The sequence below is a fragment of the Mustelus asterias genome, chromosome 1 (genome assembly GCF_964213995.1).
Source record: "Mustelus asterias chromosome 1, sMusAst1.hap1.1, whole genome shotgun sequence".
Lineage (NCBI taxonomy): Eukaryota > Metazoa > Chordata > Chondrichthyes > Carcharhiniformes > Triakidae > Mustelus > Mustelus asterias.
Genome location: NC_135801.1, coordinates 67,778,729 through 67,797,292, shown reverse-complemented (window position 1 = coordinate 67,797,292; position 18,564 = coordinate 67,778,729). Strand labels below are relative to the sequence as shown.

Genomic DNA, 18,564 nt, shown 5'->3' with positions numbered 1-18,564 from the left:
TTCAGCCCTATTTCTAGATTCTGCTACAAGAGGAAACATTCTCTCCGCATCCACCCTGTCATTGCCCCTCATGATCTTAAAGATCTTGATCAAATTGCTTCTCACACTCCTAAACCCTAATCAATACAAGCCTCATCTCTCCAGCCTTTGCTCATAATACAACCTGCCCATTTCTGGTATTCGTCTAGGAAACCATCTCTGAACTGCTTCTAATGCATTTACATGTCTCCTTCAATAAGGAGTTCAATACTGTACAAAGTTCGTGGTCTCTTCTAACCCTGGCTCTGCTTCCCCGTGGAGTGATGTGGAGATGCCAGCGTTGGACTGGGGTGGGCACAGTAAGAAGTCTCATAACACCAGGTTAAAGTCCAACAGGTTTATTTGGTATCACGAGCTTTTGGAGCGCTGCTCCTTCATCACTCACCTGATAAATGAGCAGCGCTCTGAAAGCTCGTGATACCAAATAAACCTGTTGGACTTTAATCTGGTGTTGTGAGACTTCTTACTGTCCCCATAGAGTGACCTGATATGAAGGGGATATTAGCTTCCTTGTTCAGGCCAATGGTTAAAATTGTCCAGCCCCAATTGCAGGCACAGTTAAGATTGTCCCTTTCAGTTTTGAACACTGGCAATTTGAAACAATCATGAAGGACCTGTCAGGCTAATAGTTTTGAGAGGAGTGTTTTATAAGGCAAGATTTTCTACCCTCTAACTTTACTCTCTTCCAAGGAGGAGGATGAGATGGGAGTACCTGATAAAGATCTTTAAGATTTTCAAGGATATGAAAAAAGTAGATATAGGAAAGTTCTTCAATCAAGCGCAGGATTTAAGATACATTTTGAAGAGTATCAAAGATAAAAATACATTCAGGTTATTTTCAGTAGGAATATAAAATGAAGGATTTTTAGATGACAAATATGGCACTGGGACAAAATATTGTGGGGGCAGGTTTAAGTGGAAAGAGTTTATTCAGTTAAAGGTGCCTTGGAGATGGCCATAGGCAGAATGTGACTGATAGTTAAATCCTGTTGAGTCTGACAGCGGATCATTCCAATGATGGCTCTTCGGAACCTGAAAGACAGAAGAAATGTGCATGGATATATTCTGGATAATCAATTTGCAAAAATGCCTTCATCTCCAAGGAAATAAACACTTACCTTTTATTTGCAATGACATAAATGCAAGGATTGTAGAAAGTGGAAGACTTTGCAAAAAGCGGAGCCATAATTGCCATTGCAGGTGGAATGAGTTTTGGATTTCCGAAAGCTGACCATAAGCACACAATGGAGTATGGAGACCAAGCCACAAGGAACATCAAAATCATCACAACAGACATCTGTGAGAAAAGTTAAATCAAGTTATATTTCTTTCATCTGTATTCATCAGTTCTCTTTTCACCATTGCGATGCATCATCAAACAGAGTTTAGGGGCTGGAGAAACCCTGCACCATAAACTCTTTGAGAAGAAGGTGAGCAGGAGGGGAAGGTTTAGGAACACAGCAGGCCTTGACTGAGTAGAGTGGGAGGAGAAGCCTTTGGTCATGAACATGATTGTGGCGAGACAGCAAAGCTTTGAACTTTGACATCATATGCCAGAGAAGTTGAATACAGAGAAAATACAAGGAAGAAGAATGGAGTATTTGAGTACGATGTCTTGAATTCAGCTGTCGAAAAACCAGAGTTGTTTAAAAACCAGACATTTTTAGAATGTCATCTATCAACTTAAATTGAATTTAAAAAACTTAACTGGATAATTCGGTTAGGCACTCCATTAGCTGCTGTGGGGCCTAATTGGTTATTTCAGTCACCACTTCCATCTTTATGATCTGAGTGACCCTTGACCCCACTGAACCTAGCTTGTCCTGACCAGTTCATGACCTAGGCAGCCCAAACTGCCCGCTCTGAAATCTGCCATGATCTGAACTCCAGCAAGGTCTTAGCGTCAATCTTGTCGAATTTGAGACTTTGTACCTGCATAAACTCCGGAAAGGGCAAGAAGTAACAACATGCCATGTTGCAGCCATAAGGTGCATGTTGAAGACTTTCTGATTGATCATGGTCGGGAATGCATTCCCACTGATTCTAACAGTTCGACAGTCATTTAATGAACTGAGCGTTAATTGGCTGGAGTCGGGAGTTCTGCCCCTCACTCGATTTGAAATCCTGGCTTCGTGAGCTGTCAACCAATATGATTGGCCAGCAGTACCGGTGACAAGACTGACCAGGACTGGGATTCCAGCAGTCTCCAGATTCAAAGTCCCAGAGTCCAGAACCAGTTAAATGTAGGGTTCTCATGGTGGACCAGAGAGATGAGGGCCAAGTCGGGGAGGGGGGGCGGCGGTGGGGAGGTGCTGCAGTGGGGAGAGTTGGGTGGGATGTTTTGATGGAGCGACGAAGGGAACACCCGAGGGGGTGTTCTTTAGGGGGCACGTGATGTGGAAAGAGGACTGGTGGGCCGGTGAGCGAGGCACTCCTACCCTTCCTATCCGAGGCCCGAGTGGGGTGACATACCGGGCTTCTCCCCTGCTTTTGTACTCCTTCCAGGAGGACAATAACTAGCCACTTAATGGCCTCAATTGAGGTGAGGATGAGTGGGTTCTCCTCGGCCTCTCCTGCCCCATGTAAAATTGTTGGCTAGTCAGGGCGTGCTAAAGGCTGGTGGGAAGACTGCCCAGGGAATTTAATGACCCCCTTCCACTGCAAAACTCCTCCAGCAGGGGACAAGGAAAAATCTGTCCATAGCAATTGAATTCTGCAAGAACAACTTTCTTACCTTTGTTACATCTAGTTGATCTGACCAGTCCAAGGTTATATTTTGCAGACTCTCGTGGTGTGTAAATCTTTTCATCGTTTTTGACACATTGTAATAGCAGAAGAACATGATCGAGAGCGGCACCACAAAATTAACTGCAATCACTGTCATGGTGTAAGAAACAAACAGCCTGGGAACAAAGCCATGCAATCAATCAGACTAATTCTCAATGTTTGGTTGAAGTTGTAACTCCTCTGAGTTGACATTTATGCCTCGTGTTGCAAACAAAATAATGCAAACTCCACAGAACACTATGGATCCACATTATAGTAATTGCAGGTATTGGCGACCACCAGTTAATATAACAAACTATAAGCAGATAAATATATAGAGTACTTTCACAATGTTAACACTTCCAGCTCTAGGATCTAGTCTCGCTGTAAAAGCAAGTACTCTGCATCGAGATCCCTGTGCTCATTCCCCAATGCGCAGTCGGGTCTCATGACCTTAAAGGGGCCAGCTACTACACACATCAACCTCAAATCTGAACTCGACTAAGTCAGAAGTGTGAAGAAAAAGCAGAAACTGGGAGTCAACATTAAAGAAAACTAGCTTTCTTGCCCTTTCATTTAAATATATTCTCCCTACCTCTCCTGCACAATCTGATTAAAGAGTTGTGGAAGAAGATAAAGAACAAAAACAGAAACAAAACACTGCATTGTAGCTAAAAGAATATGAAATGTTGTATATGAGAGAGAGTGAGAGGTAGAGGCAGTGGAAGCCATACGGTTCCAATATGGACAACATCATTTTGTGCAGTAAGCAAAAGCTCTGAATATTTAGGAACAGGATAAAGGCAAATTAATTGTAAATTTTACTCTAGAATTAATTTATATGGGCAACTAAATGGCCCAGACTTTGTGTTGAGAATGACAGCAAGGCTACAACACTCACTCTTATAATGGAGTAAATTGGACAGTAATTTTGGACGTACGTGCATGTACAGTGAAATTCCGAAATCTGGAAGCTGTTGCCCATGTTGTTCCTCCCCAAGTTGCACTAAACAGTACCTGCTGAAAGACTCACTATTGAAATCGATGCAAGAGTGTGACTTTGTAGTACCTACCCATTATTAACAAGTAACTACAGTAATGATCAGAACTAAACCTCAGTATGTCAACACCTATACATGTGATAAGGGACAAAAATGGATGGAGGGGAAAGAAATTATTTTACCCCTAAATGTTGAGAGAATTTTTAAGTAAGAACAATCCCCACAGTAATATTTCCCATTACATCCTGTACTTGATTTTCAATGTCTGAATAGTGAATTTATCTTGGGCGAGGGGGTGGAATCCATAGAACCATAGAATCCCTACAGTGTAGAAGGAGGCCATTCAGCCCATCGAGTCTGCACCGACCACAATCCTTCATTAACATGAATATCATAGAATCCCTACAGTGCAGAAGGAGGCCATTCGGTCCATCAAGTCTGCACCGACCACAATCCCACCCAGGCCCTATTCCTGCAACGCGACGCATTTTACCCTGCTAATCCCCCTGACGCTAATGGACAATTTAGCATGGCCAATCAACTTAACCTGCACATCTTTGGACTGTGGGTGGAAACCGGAGCACCCGGAGGAAACCCACACAGACACAGGAAGAATGTGCAAACTCCACACAGACAGTGACTGAGGCCAGAATTGAACCTGGGACCCTGGTGCTGTGAGGCAGCAGTGCTAACCACTGTGCCACCGTGCCGTCCCTAAGCTTAATATTGATTTATAAGATCAACGTTTTAATTAGAACAAATATAAAGAGAACATAACAAAAACAAACGTACGAATCATTGTTCCTCCAATTGATGGTGCATGTAGCTCCTGTTGGGTCTGGAGCATAACTCGCCCAGCCCACTACTGGCATCAGAGCCCAGAACAAACCATTCACCCAGGCAACTGTAATCAATGTGTAGGTGGCATTGGTCATCCTCCTCCCTGTTGAAAACAGTGACTGATCAATGAACCACTTCAGCTGACTACAAACTACAGACAAGCCAACTAATCACTAAACAATACATGTTACAAGATGACAACCACAAGAACTGAACCACAAGTTTGTAATACAACATGCAAGTCACTTGAATTTGTTCATTATTTTGTGTAATTAAAAATATGTTAAACTATTTCTCTGAGCTCGGTGTACTGAAAATTGTAAAATTTATAAAAGTTTGGTTTTTACTACACCTAGCCCACAAAGCAAATCTTCACCCATAGTGATTTGGTTACCTTGTCACTCAGGAGAAACAGGACACCAGTGATGTCTGCTACAATATTACACAATTATGAATCAAGACTTTACTTCAGAAGACAGCGGAAGTGGTAGTTCAGAGTGTAAGGTGTGAGGAACCGAAACAAAAATGTAATTATGTTCTGTTGTGGATATCGGCAACTGATGCTAGATGACTGCATGTCCAGCACAGGTTATGGGAACCACACTAAGGAAAAGTATTGGAGAAGTTACTTCCTCATCATTCACTGTTTAATCAGTGTTACATTCTTACTATTTGGAAAATGAGTTGAAATAGACACAACTTAAAAGAAGAAAGAAACTTGCAATTGTATCATGCTTCTCAGGGTGGCATGGTGGCACAGTGATGAGCACTGCTGCCTCACAGCGCCACAAACCCGGGTTCAATTCCTGGTTTGGGTTTCTGTCTATGTGGAGTCTGCACGTTCTCCCTGTATCTACGTGGGTTTCCTCCCACAGTCTGAAAGACATGCTGGTTAGGTGCATTGGCCTGGCTAAATTCTCCTTCAGGCCGGAATTTTATCGGCACTCTCCATTGGCCTTGGGTGAGATCGTACGAACCTCGGGCGGATGTGTCACTAAAATTCCACCCTCTGTATCCCCGAACAGGTGCTGGATTGTGGCAACTAGAGGAATTTCACAATAACTTCATTGCAGTGTTAATGTAAGCCTACTTGTGACACTAATAAATAAACTTTAAACTTAATAAAGTGTTTCAAAGGAATGTTACGAAGCAGAATTAGATACCATGGATGGGATTTTCCAGCCCCTCCCACCAGCGGGAAGGATCTTCTGCTGCCACCAAAGTTAACAGAGATTTGAGTGGCATCCGCTGTGAGGAAACCTGCCATGGTGGGCCACAAGATCCAGGCCCAAGGCACATATGGCAACATTAGGACAGATGGGCAAAGGCTTTGTGAAAGAGGTAGGTTTTAAGGGGAGTCTTAAAGGGGGAAAGAATAGTAGAGTGGCAAAGAGGTTTCATTAGTAAATTCTAGAGCTTAGGGTCTTGGCAGCTAAGGTGCCTCTACCAAAAACCAGTATTTATGACCCATCCTTAATTGCCCTTGAGAAGATGGTGATGAGCCTGCCTTCTTGAACTGCTGCAGTCCATATGGTGTTGGCAATTCCATAGTGCAACCAGGAAGAGTCATGGTAGAGTGACTAAAAGCAAGAAAGGTTAGGAAGCAAAGTAAACGGGATTATAGATATCTTAGAGGGTTTTGGGACTGAAGGAGAGTACAGAGATTGGGAGGGGTGCAGCCATGGAGGGATATGGGCAGCATGGTGGCACAGTGGTTAGCACTGCTGCCTCACAGCGCCAGGGACCCAGGTTCAATCCTGGCCTTGAGTCATTGTGCGGAGTTTGCACATTCTCCCCATGTCTGCAAGGGTTCCCCCAGGTGCTCCAGTTTTCCCCCACAGTCTAAAGATGTGCGGATTGGGTTGATTGACCACGCTAAATTGCCCCTTAGTGTCAAGGGGATTAGCAGGGTAAATACATGAGATTATGAGGATAGGGCATGGGTGGGATTGTGGTCGGTGCAGACTCGATGGGCTGAATGGCCTCTTTCTGCACTGTAGGGATTCTATGATTATATGATTTGAAAGCAAGGATGAGAATTTAAAATTTAGAGCTTTGATTATGGGAGTCAATGCAGGCGAGCAAGAAAAGGGGTGTTGAGTGAGTAGGACCTGGGCAGGTTAGGATAGGGAGAGCAGAGTTTTGGGTGACCTGAAGATAATGGAGGAGAGAGGCATGATAGGCCTATCAGGTGTGCACTGGAATCGTCAAGTCTGAACATGACGTGCTCCCATTGTGCTCAACCGCACTGCTGTGGAAATGGCAGTGTGTGATCCTATGTTTGGGATTTCCCCGTGTAGTAAATTTCTCACCACAGCTCAGCTTTTTGGGGAACAAACCGAAAGGAAAACAGACATGTCCTCAGAGGAAGGGAAAGAAAAATGCTGTGGCCATTCAATTTGGACCATTCTCGCAAATCCCAGAAGCTGTACTAAAAGAAATCTGTGATCAATCCCTCAGCCACATGCTTCACCCTCAGGTGCCTGAACAGAAAGAGAAACGAGCAAACTGGGACAAATAGGGAAAGAGGAGAACCAAACTTTAAGACTTCATCTGTGATCCCTACTATACCTCTCTATTCAATCGTTATTACTGGATCATTCTTATATAGACAATGGCCGGAATTCTCCGACTTTGCCTGCAGTGGGATTCTCCAGTCCCGCTGCAGTGAATGGAGATTTGGCTGAGCGCCAAATTCTCAATTCTCATCGGCTGTGGTGGTAGGGTTCCTGACATTGGAGAATTCCAGCCTGTGTTTGTATCCCTGTTTCAAAATGCAGGTTTTGTGAAAGATTTTTTTAGAATTTCATTCGTGGGATGTAAGCATCACTGGCAAAGCCAGTATTTATGACCCTCCTTAATTGCCCTTGAAAAGATAATGGTGAGCCTGCCTTCTTGAACTGCTGCAGTCCATATGGTATAGACAATTCCACAGTGCAACCAGGTAGAGTTCCAGGATTTTGACACAGATGAAGAATGAAAATGTTAAGGAATTCATGTCAATGTCAATAGCTTGACTGTTCCATATGATATAGCTTTACCTATTTCAGGCTTACTAATCGTCAGGTATCGGTCAATAGCCACCACAGTGAGCAACCCAATACTTGCCATCCCAAAAAAGATATTTAGAGCTGCATAAGCCTGAAAAAAATCAGACACCAGTTAAAACAGTCACAGAAATGAATGCAGTGTAATAAAAATAATTGTTTGGACATTGTGGGGGTTGATCTCCTTTAGATGATGCACCAAAATGACTTTTAGGGGCAGCATGTGGCACAGTGGTTAACACTGCTGCCTCACAGTGCCAGGGACCCGGGTTCAATTCCAGCATTGGGTGACTGTCTATGTGGAATTTGCATGTTCTCCACGTGTATGTGTGGACATCCTCCGGATGCTTCAATTTCCTCCCACATTCCAAAGATGTGCAGGTTAGGTGGATTTTGCCATGCTAAGTTGCCCCTTAGTGTCAAAAGGTGTGCAGTTTACGTGGATTAGCTGTACAAATGCATGGGAATAGGGATAGGGTCTGGGTAGGATGCGTTGTTGAAGTGTCAGTGCAGACTTGATGGGCCAAATGGCCTCCTATGCACTGGAGAGATGCTATGACTTCTGGTTGTTCCGCTACTTCAGAGGGACGTTAAAGCTTTTATGCCTTAGAAAGTGTGGAGATCATCCAAAGTTCTTCAAGTACTCTATTCTATATAGAGTCATAGAGGTTTACAGCATGGAAACAGGCCCTTCGGCCCAACTTGTCCATGCTGCCCCTTTTTTCAACCACTAAGCTAGTCCCAATTGCCCATGTTTGGTCCATATCCCTCTATACCCATCTTACCCATGTAACTGTCTAAACACTTTTTAAAAGACAAAATTGTACCCTCCTTACTACTACCTCTGGCAGCTTGTTCCAGACACTCACCACCCTCTGTGTGTGAAAAAATTGCCCCTATGGACCCTTTTGTATCTTTCCCCTCTCACCTGAAACTTATGCCCTCTAGTTTTAGACTCCCCTACCTTTGGGAAAAGATACTGACATCTAGCTGATCTATGCCCCTCATTATTTTATGGACCTTTATAAGATCACCCCTCAGCCTCCTACGCTCCAGGGAAAAAAGTTCCAGTCTATCCAGCCTCTCCTTATAACTCAAACCATCAAGTCCCGGTAGCACCCTAATAAATCTTTTCTGCACTCTTTCTAGTTTAATAATATCCTTCCTATAATAGGGTGACCAGAACTGTACACAGTATTCCAAGTATGGCCTTACCAATGTCTTGTACAACTTCAACATGTCGTCCCAACTCTTGTATTCAATGTTCTGACCAATAAAACCAAGCATGGCAAATGCCTTCTTCACCACTCTGTCCACCTGTGACTCCACTTTCAAGGAGCTATGAACCTGTACCCCCAGATTTCTTTGTTCTGTAACTCTTCCCAAAGCTCGACAATTAACTGAATAAGCCCTGCCCTGGTTCGATCGACCAAAATGCATCACCTCGCATTTATCTGAATTAAACTCCATCTGCCATTTGTCAGCCCACTGGCCCAATTGATCAAGATCCCGTTGCAATCCTAGATAACCTTCTTCACTGTCCACTATGCCACCAATCTTGGTGTCATCTGCAAACTTACTAACCATGCCTCCTAAATTTTCATCGAAATCATTAGTATAAATGACAAATAACAATGGACCCAGCACCGATCCCTGAGGCACACCACTGGTCACAGGCCTCCAGTTTGAAAAACATCCCTCTGCAAGCACCGTCTGTCTTCTGTCATCAAGTCAATTTTGAAATATGAAATGCTTTGTGATCAAAAATATGATACCAATGTCAGTCTTTCTAGTATTCGACTTTGTTCATTTTATCATCTGCCTATCCGATATAGTGAAAACTATGACAGTATTTGGGTACAAGAACATTGGTGGAAATGAAAGATAAACGTGAAAGACTGCAAATGCTTGAAATCTGAAATAAAAACAGAAAATGCTGGAACACTCATCTGGTCACGCAGCACCTGTGGAGAGAAAAACAGAGCTAGCGTTTCAGATTAGTGGGTAAGATTAAAGAAAGGTTTTAAGCAAGTGCTGAGCCAGGAAAGTGGGGAGGGGAGGAAATAAATAAAAGGGAAGGTCTGTGACAGGACAGGTGGCTGCATGACCTGAAATAGTGGAAATAGAATTACATTGTCAGCAAAGTGACAAAATATGATATATATCTTCTATCATTTTAGTACCTAAAAGGGAGGCACAGTGGCACAGTGGTTAGCACTGCTGCCTCACAGCGCCAGGGACCCAGGTTTGATTCGCAGCTTGGGTCACTGTGTGGAGTCTGCACGTTCTCCCTGTGCCTGCGTGGGTTTCCCCCGGGTGCTCCGGTTTCCTCCCACACTCCAAAGATGTTACGGGTTAGGTGGATTGGAAATGCTAAATTGCCCCTTCGTGTCAGGGGGACTAGCTAGGGTAAATAGATGGGGTTATGGGAATAGACCCTGGGTGCGATTGTGGTCAGTGCAAACTCGATGGGCTGAATGGCCTCCTTCTGCACTGTAGGATTCTATGATTCTATGTTAAAGCTAAAATAAATTGCTGCAGCCAACATTTGAAGAGAAAAGACTGACTATTATTACAATTGGGTAAGGGATAATGAACTGGCTCCCCTTCTTCAGCCTCCTCAGCTGGTCACAACAAAGCTTTCTTCAAATGTATTTCCTCTTTAAATGTCTTTTCCAATCCAAGTATATTTACTTTTTAATAAAGAGCCAATCAAATCATGTTTCTTGAGTCAAAGAAAAAAGTTATTGGCTACTAAATATGGTATATATGCACACACAGACAAACACACACACGGATCTCAGCAGTTAAAAATGTTAGAGTTCAAATAAAAGTTAAAAGACTATAAAATTAAGTCCATTGCTTGTCCTCGAGGCATCAATGGTTGAACATTGTGGCCGTTTGAAGTTGGCTGGTTCCCTTTAAAATTCTGGAGTTCAATTGAAGTTTCAACTGCACTTTGCTGCAGGTAGTCAGGTCAGGTGGGGTTGGGCCAGAGGGTAGTCAGGGGATCAGGGGTAGCCAGGGGGTCAAGAGATTGGTTGGGAGGGGTCAAGGGTGTAGTCGAGGTGTGAGAGACAGAATCGGGGTTCAAGTGGAGAGACTGGGGTCAGTGTGCAGTTGTTAGGTGTTAGATTAAGTTTCAATCTGTCCATGATTTAGTGGGGGCCTTCAAAATGTCCTAAGCATCTGATTCATGGAGGATCCCATGGAGCAAGGGAACTGCCCATTGAAAATTCAAACTTCCCAGGCAATTCCCATGAAGGTTTGCACATCATGACTTCCACAAGATCCTGATGCGCATCTTTGCTCATGGTACATTCAGTCTCCAACCATCCAGAGACAGGATAATTTGGCCCATAATTTTCACAAGGATGCTCGCATTTTCACAATTATTCAGAAGAGAATGTCTGGTATTCATTCATGCATTTTAATTTGTAGGACAGCATTGCTGCCTCAGAGCTCCTGGGTTCAAAACCAGCCTTGTGTGACTGTGTGGAGTCAGTACATTCTCCCTGGACCTGCGTGGGCTTCCTCCAGGAGCTCCGGTTTCCTCCCACAGTCAGATGTACAGGTTAAGTGGATTGGTCATGCTAAATCAGTGTTCAAAGATCTGTGGGGTAAATGGATTAGCCATGGGAAATGTGTGGGGTTACAGGGATAGGGCAAGGGAGAGGATCTGGGGGTGATACTCTGTCAGAGAGTCGGTGCAGACTCAATGGGCCGAATGACTTCTTCTGCACTATAGGGGTTGTATGTATGAAAAACATTTTCTCCCTCACTTCCCTGTCACGATTATCAGATAATGGGGAGGTGATGGCCTAGTGGTATTACTGCTAGACTATTAATCCAGAAACTCAGCTAATGTTCTGGGGACCCGGGTTCGAATCCCACCATGGCAGATGGTGGAATTTGAATTCAATAAAAAAAAATCTGGAATTAAAAATCTACTGATGACCATGAAACCATTGTTGATTGTCAAAAAGACTCATCTGGTTCACTAATGTCCTTTAGGGAAGGAAATCTGCCATCTTAACTTGTTCTGACCTATATGTGACTTGAGAGCCACAGCAATGTGGTTGACTCTCAACTGCCCTCTGAACAAGGGCAACTAGGGATGGGCAATAAATGCTGGCCAGCCAGTGACGTTCATGTCCCATGAATGAATTAAAAAAATAAGCAAAAATCAAATTTATAAACTCTTGTGAAAAAGATAATTATACATGTCTTTTTCAGTTAAGGATTGGATTCAAAGCACTTTTGTTTAAATTCAGTGGAATACTTTGCTTTGGATTGATTGGTAATATTTAGATTTAATTTTCTGGTTTGCGACAGTAAAAGAATTATCATACCAAATTGGAGGAACTAGGGACAGCAGGAGAAAAGGGTTGCCAAAACAATTCTGCAAGGAGGAAATTGGAATAATGAAGAGAATTGAATACATTTTACAAATAACATAGAAATGTTTTTTTTCTACTTCACATTAAAAATGCATTTTGTGTTAGTGAACCAACCTGACAACCCGAATGGCCAAACTTCCAGCTGCCATGTATATCTGATGCAGCTGACATTGGGTAGCCAATGGCGCTCACCCCAATGTCAGTGAAAGCCAGGTTCACGATAATTGCATTGGTTGCTGTGCGAAACTCTTTGAACTTAACAAACATCATTAACACTATTATGTTGCTGAGTAGACTTAACACTCCTGAAATGAAACACAATGTTAAGTTTCTCATTAACATTTCCACTGTTACCAAAATAGACATCATACTTAAGATTTGCGTAGCTGCAGTTTATATATTGTTAACAGGGAAAAGGAAAAATGCAGTTGATTTTCTGACACAAACTTCAACTTATTGTTATTATGACAGTTATGAGTTAGTGGAGCTTATATCTCATAAACGTGTACAAGTATTTCCTTCAATTCATTCCTATGTAATCAAAATTTAGGTTGGCTAAGTTTCATCACTGGACCAAAGTAAAAAATTCAATTGAATACATTTTAGCATCTTAAGCTGCAATATATTTCAAAATATGTAACAATGATTTTGTTCACTGTCCATAAGTACTTTTAAACAAATACCTGCAGTTATCAAATAAGTTGCAACAATGTAATGCTCCTTCTGAGAGAAGACAGATTTGGATTCCATTTCAGTGGTGTCTCTGGAGGTAGTATTCCAAAATAGGGTTTCTGAAGCATCTTCCATATCGCAGTGGTGAGAAAACACTTGTGATTCCAAAGTAAAATTAAGAGAAATTCTGTTTTTATCTATTCAAGAGTAAAATTGAAGACAAAAGCTTGACTCCAGCCCACAAAGACTCTCTCACTGTGGCCGCCGCAAGGTTATTTGGATCAACCAGTGAAAGGGATTTAAAAGTTGGAACTCAAAGTCCTTATTGCTTGAACAATGAACTCCACAGATCTGGTACTTTCGTATGCAGAGAATTACTTGAATGAGATTTAAGTCACATGGTGCTCTTTTCTTCTTAATAAATGAATTGCATTTCCAACACCCATCCTGTGTAGGAGCATGTTTCAGGTATCTGAACCCACAAAGGTTCATTCAGGTGTTGTATGAAGAAAGCTGGAGCAGAGGAGTCACAGCGCAGTCATTGCCAGCACTCTGAAACTTCTTTTGAATTGCAAGACCATTGTAATCAGTCCATGTCCATTTCCAAGAAAATGCAAGCTCATCCTATAGGTTGAATTTACCTTCTCCACAGAACTGTATTAGGAACATTGTGAAGCTCTTTGTGAAAGATAATTGTCCAAAAGTCATAACTTCTCCCATATCCTCATGCCCCCCCCACCCCCCGCCGCCAACAACGGGACTCACGTGACACCCGACTCTCCAGGGGACTCCCCCAACTCACCACCCCCACATTTTTCTCACACGCCTCCCCATGACCCCCCATGACATCCAATCCAGAGTATTCCAATGAATTTAAACAAAAGTACATCAAATCCAATTGATAACTGAAAAAAACATATATAATTCTCTTTCTTACAAGAGTTTATAAATTTGTTTTTGCTTATCTTTTTTTAAAATCATTCACGGGACATGGGTGTCGCTGGCTTGCCAGGATTTATTGTCCATCCCTAGATGCCCTTGCTCAGAGGGCAGTTGAGAGTCAACTACATTGCTGTGGCTCTGGAGTCACATGTAAACCAGACCAGGTAAAGACGGCAGATTTCCTTACCTAAAGGACATTAGTGAACTATGTCCCCCCATGCTGACACTATAGTTAAGAAAGCCCACCAATGCCTCTACTTTATCAGAAAACTGAGGAAATTTGGCATGTCAGCTATGAGTCTCACCAGCTTTTACAGATGCACCATAGAAAGCATTCTTTCTGGTTGTATCATAGCTTGGTATGGCTCCTGCTCTGCCCAAGACTGCAAGGAACTACAAAAGGTCGTGAATATAGCCCAATCCATCACGCAAACCAGCCTCCCATCCATTGACCCTATCTACACTTCCCGCTGCTTCGGCAAAGCAGCCAGCATAATTAAGGATCCCACACACCCCGGACATTCTCTCTTCCATCTTCTTCCTTCGGCAAAAAGATACAAAAGTCTGAGGTCACGTACCAACCGACTCAAGGACAGCTTCTTCCCTGCTGCTGTCTGACTTTTGAATGGACTTACCTTGCATTAAGTTGATTTTTCTCTACACCCTAGCAATGACTGTAACTCTACATTCTGCACTCTTTCATTTCCTTCTCTATGAATGGTATGCTTTGTCTGTATAGCGTGCAAGAAACAATACTTCTCATTGTATGTTAATACATGTGTCAATAATAAATCAAATCAAATAGGTGGGTTTTTTTGATAATCGACAATGGTTTCATCGTCATCATTAGATTCTTCATTCCAGATTCTTTTTTTATTGAATTCAAATTCCATCATCTGCCATGGTGGGATTCGAACCCAGGTCCCCAGAACATTAGCTATGTTTCTGGATTAATAGTCTAGCAAAAATACCACCATCACCTCCCCATTATCAGCTGATAGTTACAGGGCACAGGAAGGAGAAAATGTTTTTCATACATACAACCCCTACAATGCAGAAGAGGTCATTCGGCCCATTGAGACTGCACTGACTCTCTGACAGAGTATCATCCCCAGATCCTCTCCCCTGCCCTATCCCCACACATGTCTCATGACTAATCCATCTAATCCACAGATCTTTGAACAATAAGGGGCAATTTGACATGGCGAATCCACCTATGGGATTTCCCCAGTCTCAACCTCTTAACATCGTCCGATTTTTGATCACCCTCTCCCCCCAAATCCTATCTACTTACCTTCTCCCTAGCTTATCAATTTCGATGGGACCTTTAACCTAAACTGGTTTATGGCAGCTAATGCCATAAATAAGAAGGTGTGTCTTCTTTTAATTCAGAGCTGGACTGTGACACTGGGCTTTAGAGACAGCTGCACTGCCTGGATTTTGCCCGGCCTGTGGTGGAAGGTCAGGCAAGACAGGCATGGAAAAAAATTAGATATGGAGTGGCAATCTGGCACTGATGGCCATTCTGAGGAAGTTACAGTCCAATTGTTTGCTAATCATTTTTGCAAGTCTTCAATGTAGGCTATCTCTCCCAATTTGCTGTTATCGCAAATTTGCAAATTGTGTTTTTCATTCCAATGTCTAAATATTTAATATACATTGTGAAAAATAGTAGCCCCAGGATTGATGTCTATAGGGCCACATTTACTACCTTCTGCCTTTCTGAATTGCTACCTTTTTATCTGTTTTCTGCTTTTTGTTTTGCAGCCAGGTAGTTAGTACGACTCATATCCTGACTGCATATGCTCTGCTTTTCCTTGTTAGTTTGTTATGCGACCCTTATCACAGGTCTTTGGAATTCTAGATAAATGGCAGTTACTGCATTATCCTTGGCTGCTAGTGGCATTGGTCAAGCAAGACTTTCCTTTTTGAAACCCATCTTGTGGGCTATTCATTATAACTTTGGTTTGTAGATGTCTATTTTTTTCATTTAGTAGGGATTCCATTACTTTTCCAACCAAAGTTGAGCTAACTGGCCTTAGTCTGCTATTTATGTTCTCTCCCCTTTCTTAAATATAGGAGACATGTTAGTTAACCCCCATCCTCTGGCACCGCACCTCTTTCTAATGGATTTTCAAATAGGTACAACCACAGTACTATTTGAGAGGGAGTTTCAGAGTTTTGACCGTGCATTGATGAAGAAATGGAGATATATTTCCAAGTCAGTGGTGCACATTTTGAAGGGGAATTTGCAGGTGCGATTACGTTCCCATGCACCTGCAGCTTTGTTCTCCAAGTTATGGGTTTGGAAGGTGCTGTTGAAGCAGCCTTGGTGAGCTCGCTGCAATCCATCTTGTAGATTGCACACACTGCAGCCAGTGTATTGGTAGTGATGGGAGCAGATGTTCAAATTAGTGGATGGTTTTGACCTGGATGATGTTGAACTTTGCTGTTGTTGGAGTTGAACTCATCTGGGCAAGTGGAGAATATTTCATCACACATCTGACCTGTACCTTGTAGATGATGGACAGATTTTAACAAGTCAGAGGCTGAGTTAGTTATCACAGAATTCCCAGCTTCTGATCTACTCTTGTAGCAACAATATATATGTGGATGGTCCAATTACATTTTTGAATTCAATATATTATGGTCACTATTACCTAGTTGGTCCCCTCCTTTTACTTCTCTTATCTGTGGTGGTTCATTCACCATTATTGGGTTAGAAAGGAGTTTCCGACACACTGTTGGAACTCCATTCTTTTATATTTTTCTGACCTATTTAGTTCAGGATAATTAAAGTCCCATCACTTAGTGTTTTTTTAACTCATATCCCTAATTTCATTATATGTATGTTCCTCTACCTTCCAATATTAGCAGTTTAAAGTCCTCACAGGAATATGATTGATTACCTTTTATCTCCATCCACATGGATTCTGTCTGTCTTACTGTTGCGTCACTTTTTCGACTACTATTAGCTCTAATGTATAGCTGCTTGGACTTCATCATCCCTTCTAAGTGTGTTAGAGCCTGCAATGTTTAGCTCCCAGTGTTGATTATTCTGTAGCCATGTCTCAGTTACCTTGAATGCCTCTGGTTCCTCAACATATTGGGCTGGATTCTTCAACTTTGCAGCAGCTGGGATTTTTCAGTTGCGCTGCAGTGAAGAGATTTGGCTGAATGCCAAATTCTCTGTTCTCAGCGGCAAGTTATGGGCGAACACCCTGAGAATTCCAGCAATTATCTCCTGTTCCCTATTTTATTACAAACATTGCATTGTTGTACAGACAATTTAATTTATTTGAAATACCAATTCCTCCAACTTTATTCTTAACCACCTTTTTAAGACTCCAGGTCAAAGCTATGATGATTACTTGGCGATTTACATCCATCCTTTGTTCAGTCTGTTAAATTTAAATTTGGGCTGGTTTCATTTCCTGTAGCTCCCTCCCCCTACCTTACTTTGGTTTAAAGCCTTTTGCATCTCGCTATTTAGCCATTTTTGCTACAGAATGGCCCTATTACATTTCTTCACTGCCAACACTGGTGCCAGTATCCAAGGAAAAGAAACCTCTCTCTTCAACACTAGCCCTTTTAGCTACTCCCAGCGTGCTTCAATTTCCTAATATGCTCATTGCCCTTTCATGTCTCCAAACTCAAGACTACACCTCAAAATTCCCTTCTGTTTATTCTTTTAAGATCTCTTGCTCAAGATCGATAATCTGCCTTGGCTTGGGTTTCCTGCCTCTGATCATCCTCTTCTGCTTGATCAACGTCAGATTCCCCACTCCGACCCTTTTCTCTTTGACAGAAACTACATCGTGATTCTAACAATGATTTTGAAAACAAGTAATAATCGGCACAAATAATGGGAAGATCATTCCTTATAAATGGGAATTTACCCCTTTTTCCTACCCATCTATTGCCTCCTGAATTCTCCAATCATTTCTATATCTTACAATAAGACAGGAGGTTGGAGCTCGTTGTACAAGTTAGAACACAGTTTTCAGCATATTACCACAGTCCCAGCTTTGATGTGGCAGTCCATATCAATGATTGAAGGAAATGTACATGTGGACAAACAGCATTGTAGGACTACACTTTCAATTTTAAAAGTGAAGCTCTCAAATGCTTTTTATGTGTAGGAACATTTAAATTATTTGAAACCATTAGGAACAGTGACAAAATTAAGGATCCAAACTTGTGCTGTTAAATGTATGAATTTTCAGCAGTTTCAAGCTCGGGACAAAAATAATTCAATCTTAAACAAAAAGCTGTGCAATTAGTTCAGTCTACATAACCGACAGGTCATTAAAGTTTGCATGACAAAATATCAAAAATCGAGAAAACCTTATTAACAATTTTCTGAGGCAATTAAAAAAAAAATCTATTCCACCCAAATAAAAAAGTGTCAGTTTCAAAAGTACTGAGCAGTTTCACAATACTGAAAGAGAATGTGGAGGACGAGTTCAAGAAATGTTGTAGATTAAATGGGCCCCGACAGTAAACACAAAGAAAGGATTAGCTTAGCCCTTAAATATTGGAATTTCTTTCATAATTTCCTCCACTCAGTTAGATGGGTATCTACTTTTGATGTAATATCTGTTACTTAAGTGCCGATTTTTTTTATTTGGCAAGTTCACCCTTTTTTTAAAAAAAACAAGATAACTTAAAATGAGGTAACAATGCCACATTGAAGACTGGACTCAGATAAAAGTCCAAGAGCCAAAACCAATTATTGGACTGGGTTTGTGTTTTATCCCAGGCTTACCTAGTTTTTTAGCCAAGGATTTAGAGCAGTGAGTTGGGACTCAGCCAGGAGTACAAGAGTCAAGGTGAAAGGGGCAAAAAAGTTCTAAA

At 42.0% G+C, this 18,564-nt stretch overlaps 1 protein-coding gene across 1 annotated transcript; it reads right to left on the bottom strand.

The window, feature by feature from the left end:
• Positions 1-965: 965 nt before the first annotated feature.
• rrh (retinal pigment epithelium-derived rhodopsin homolog) lies at positions 966-12,873 on the bottom strand. The gene is made up of 7 exons (XM_078213109.1): positions 12,777-12,873; positions 12,208-12,398; positions 7,688-7,787; positions 4,599-4,749; positions 2,774-2,942; positions 1,158-1,336; positions 966-1,071 (listed from the first exon to the last, which is right to left on the bottom strand). The coding sequence occupies exons 1-7, from the start codon at positions 12,841-12,843 to the stop codon at positions 966-968; spliced, it is 963 nt and encodes a 320-aa protein (XP_078069235.1). The 5' UTR covers positions 12,844-12,873.
• Positions 12,874-18,564: the final 5,691 nt, after the last annotated feature.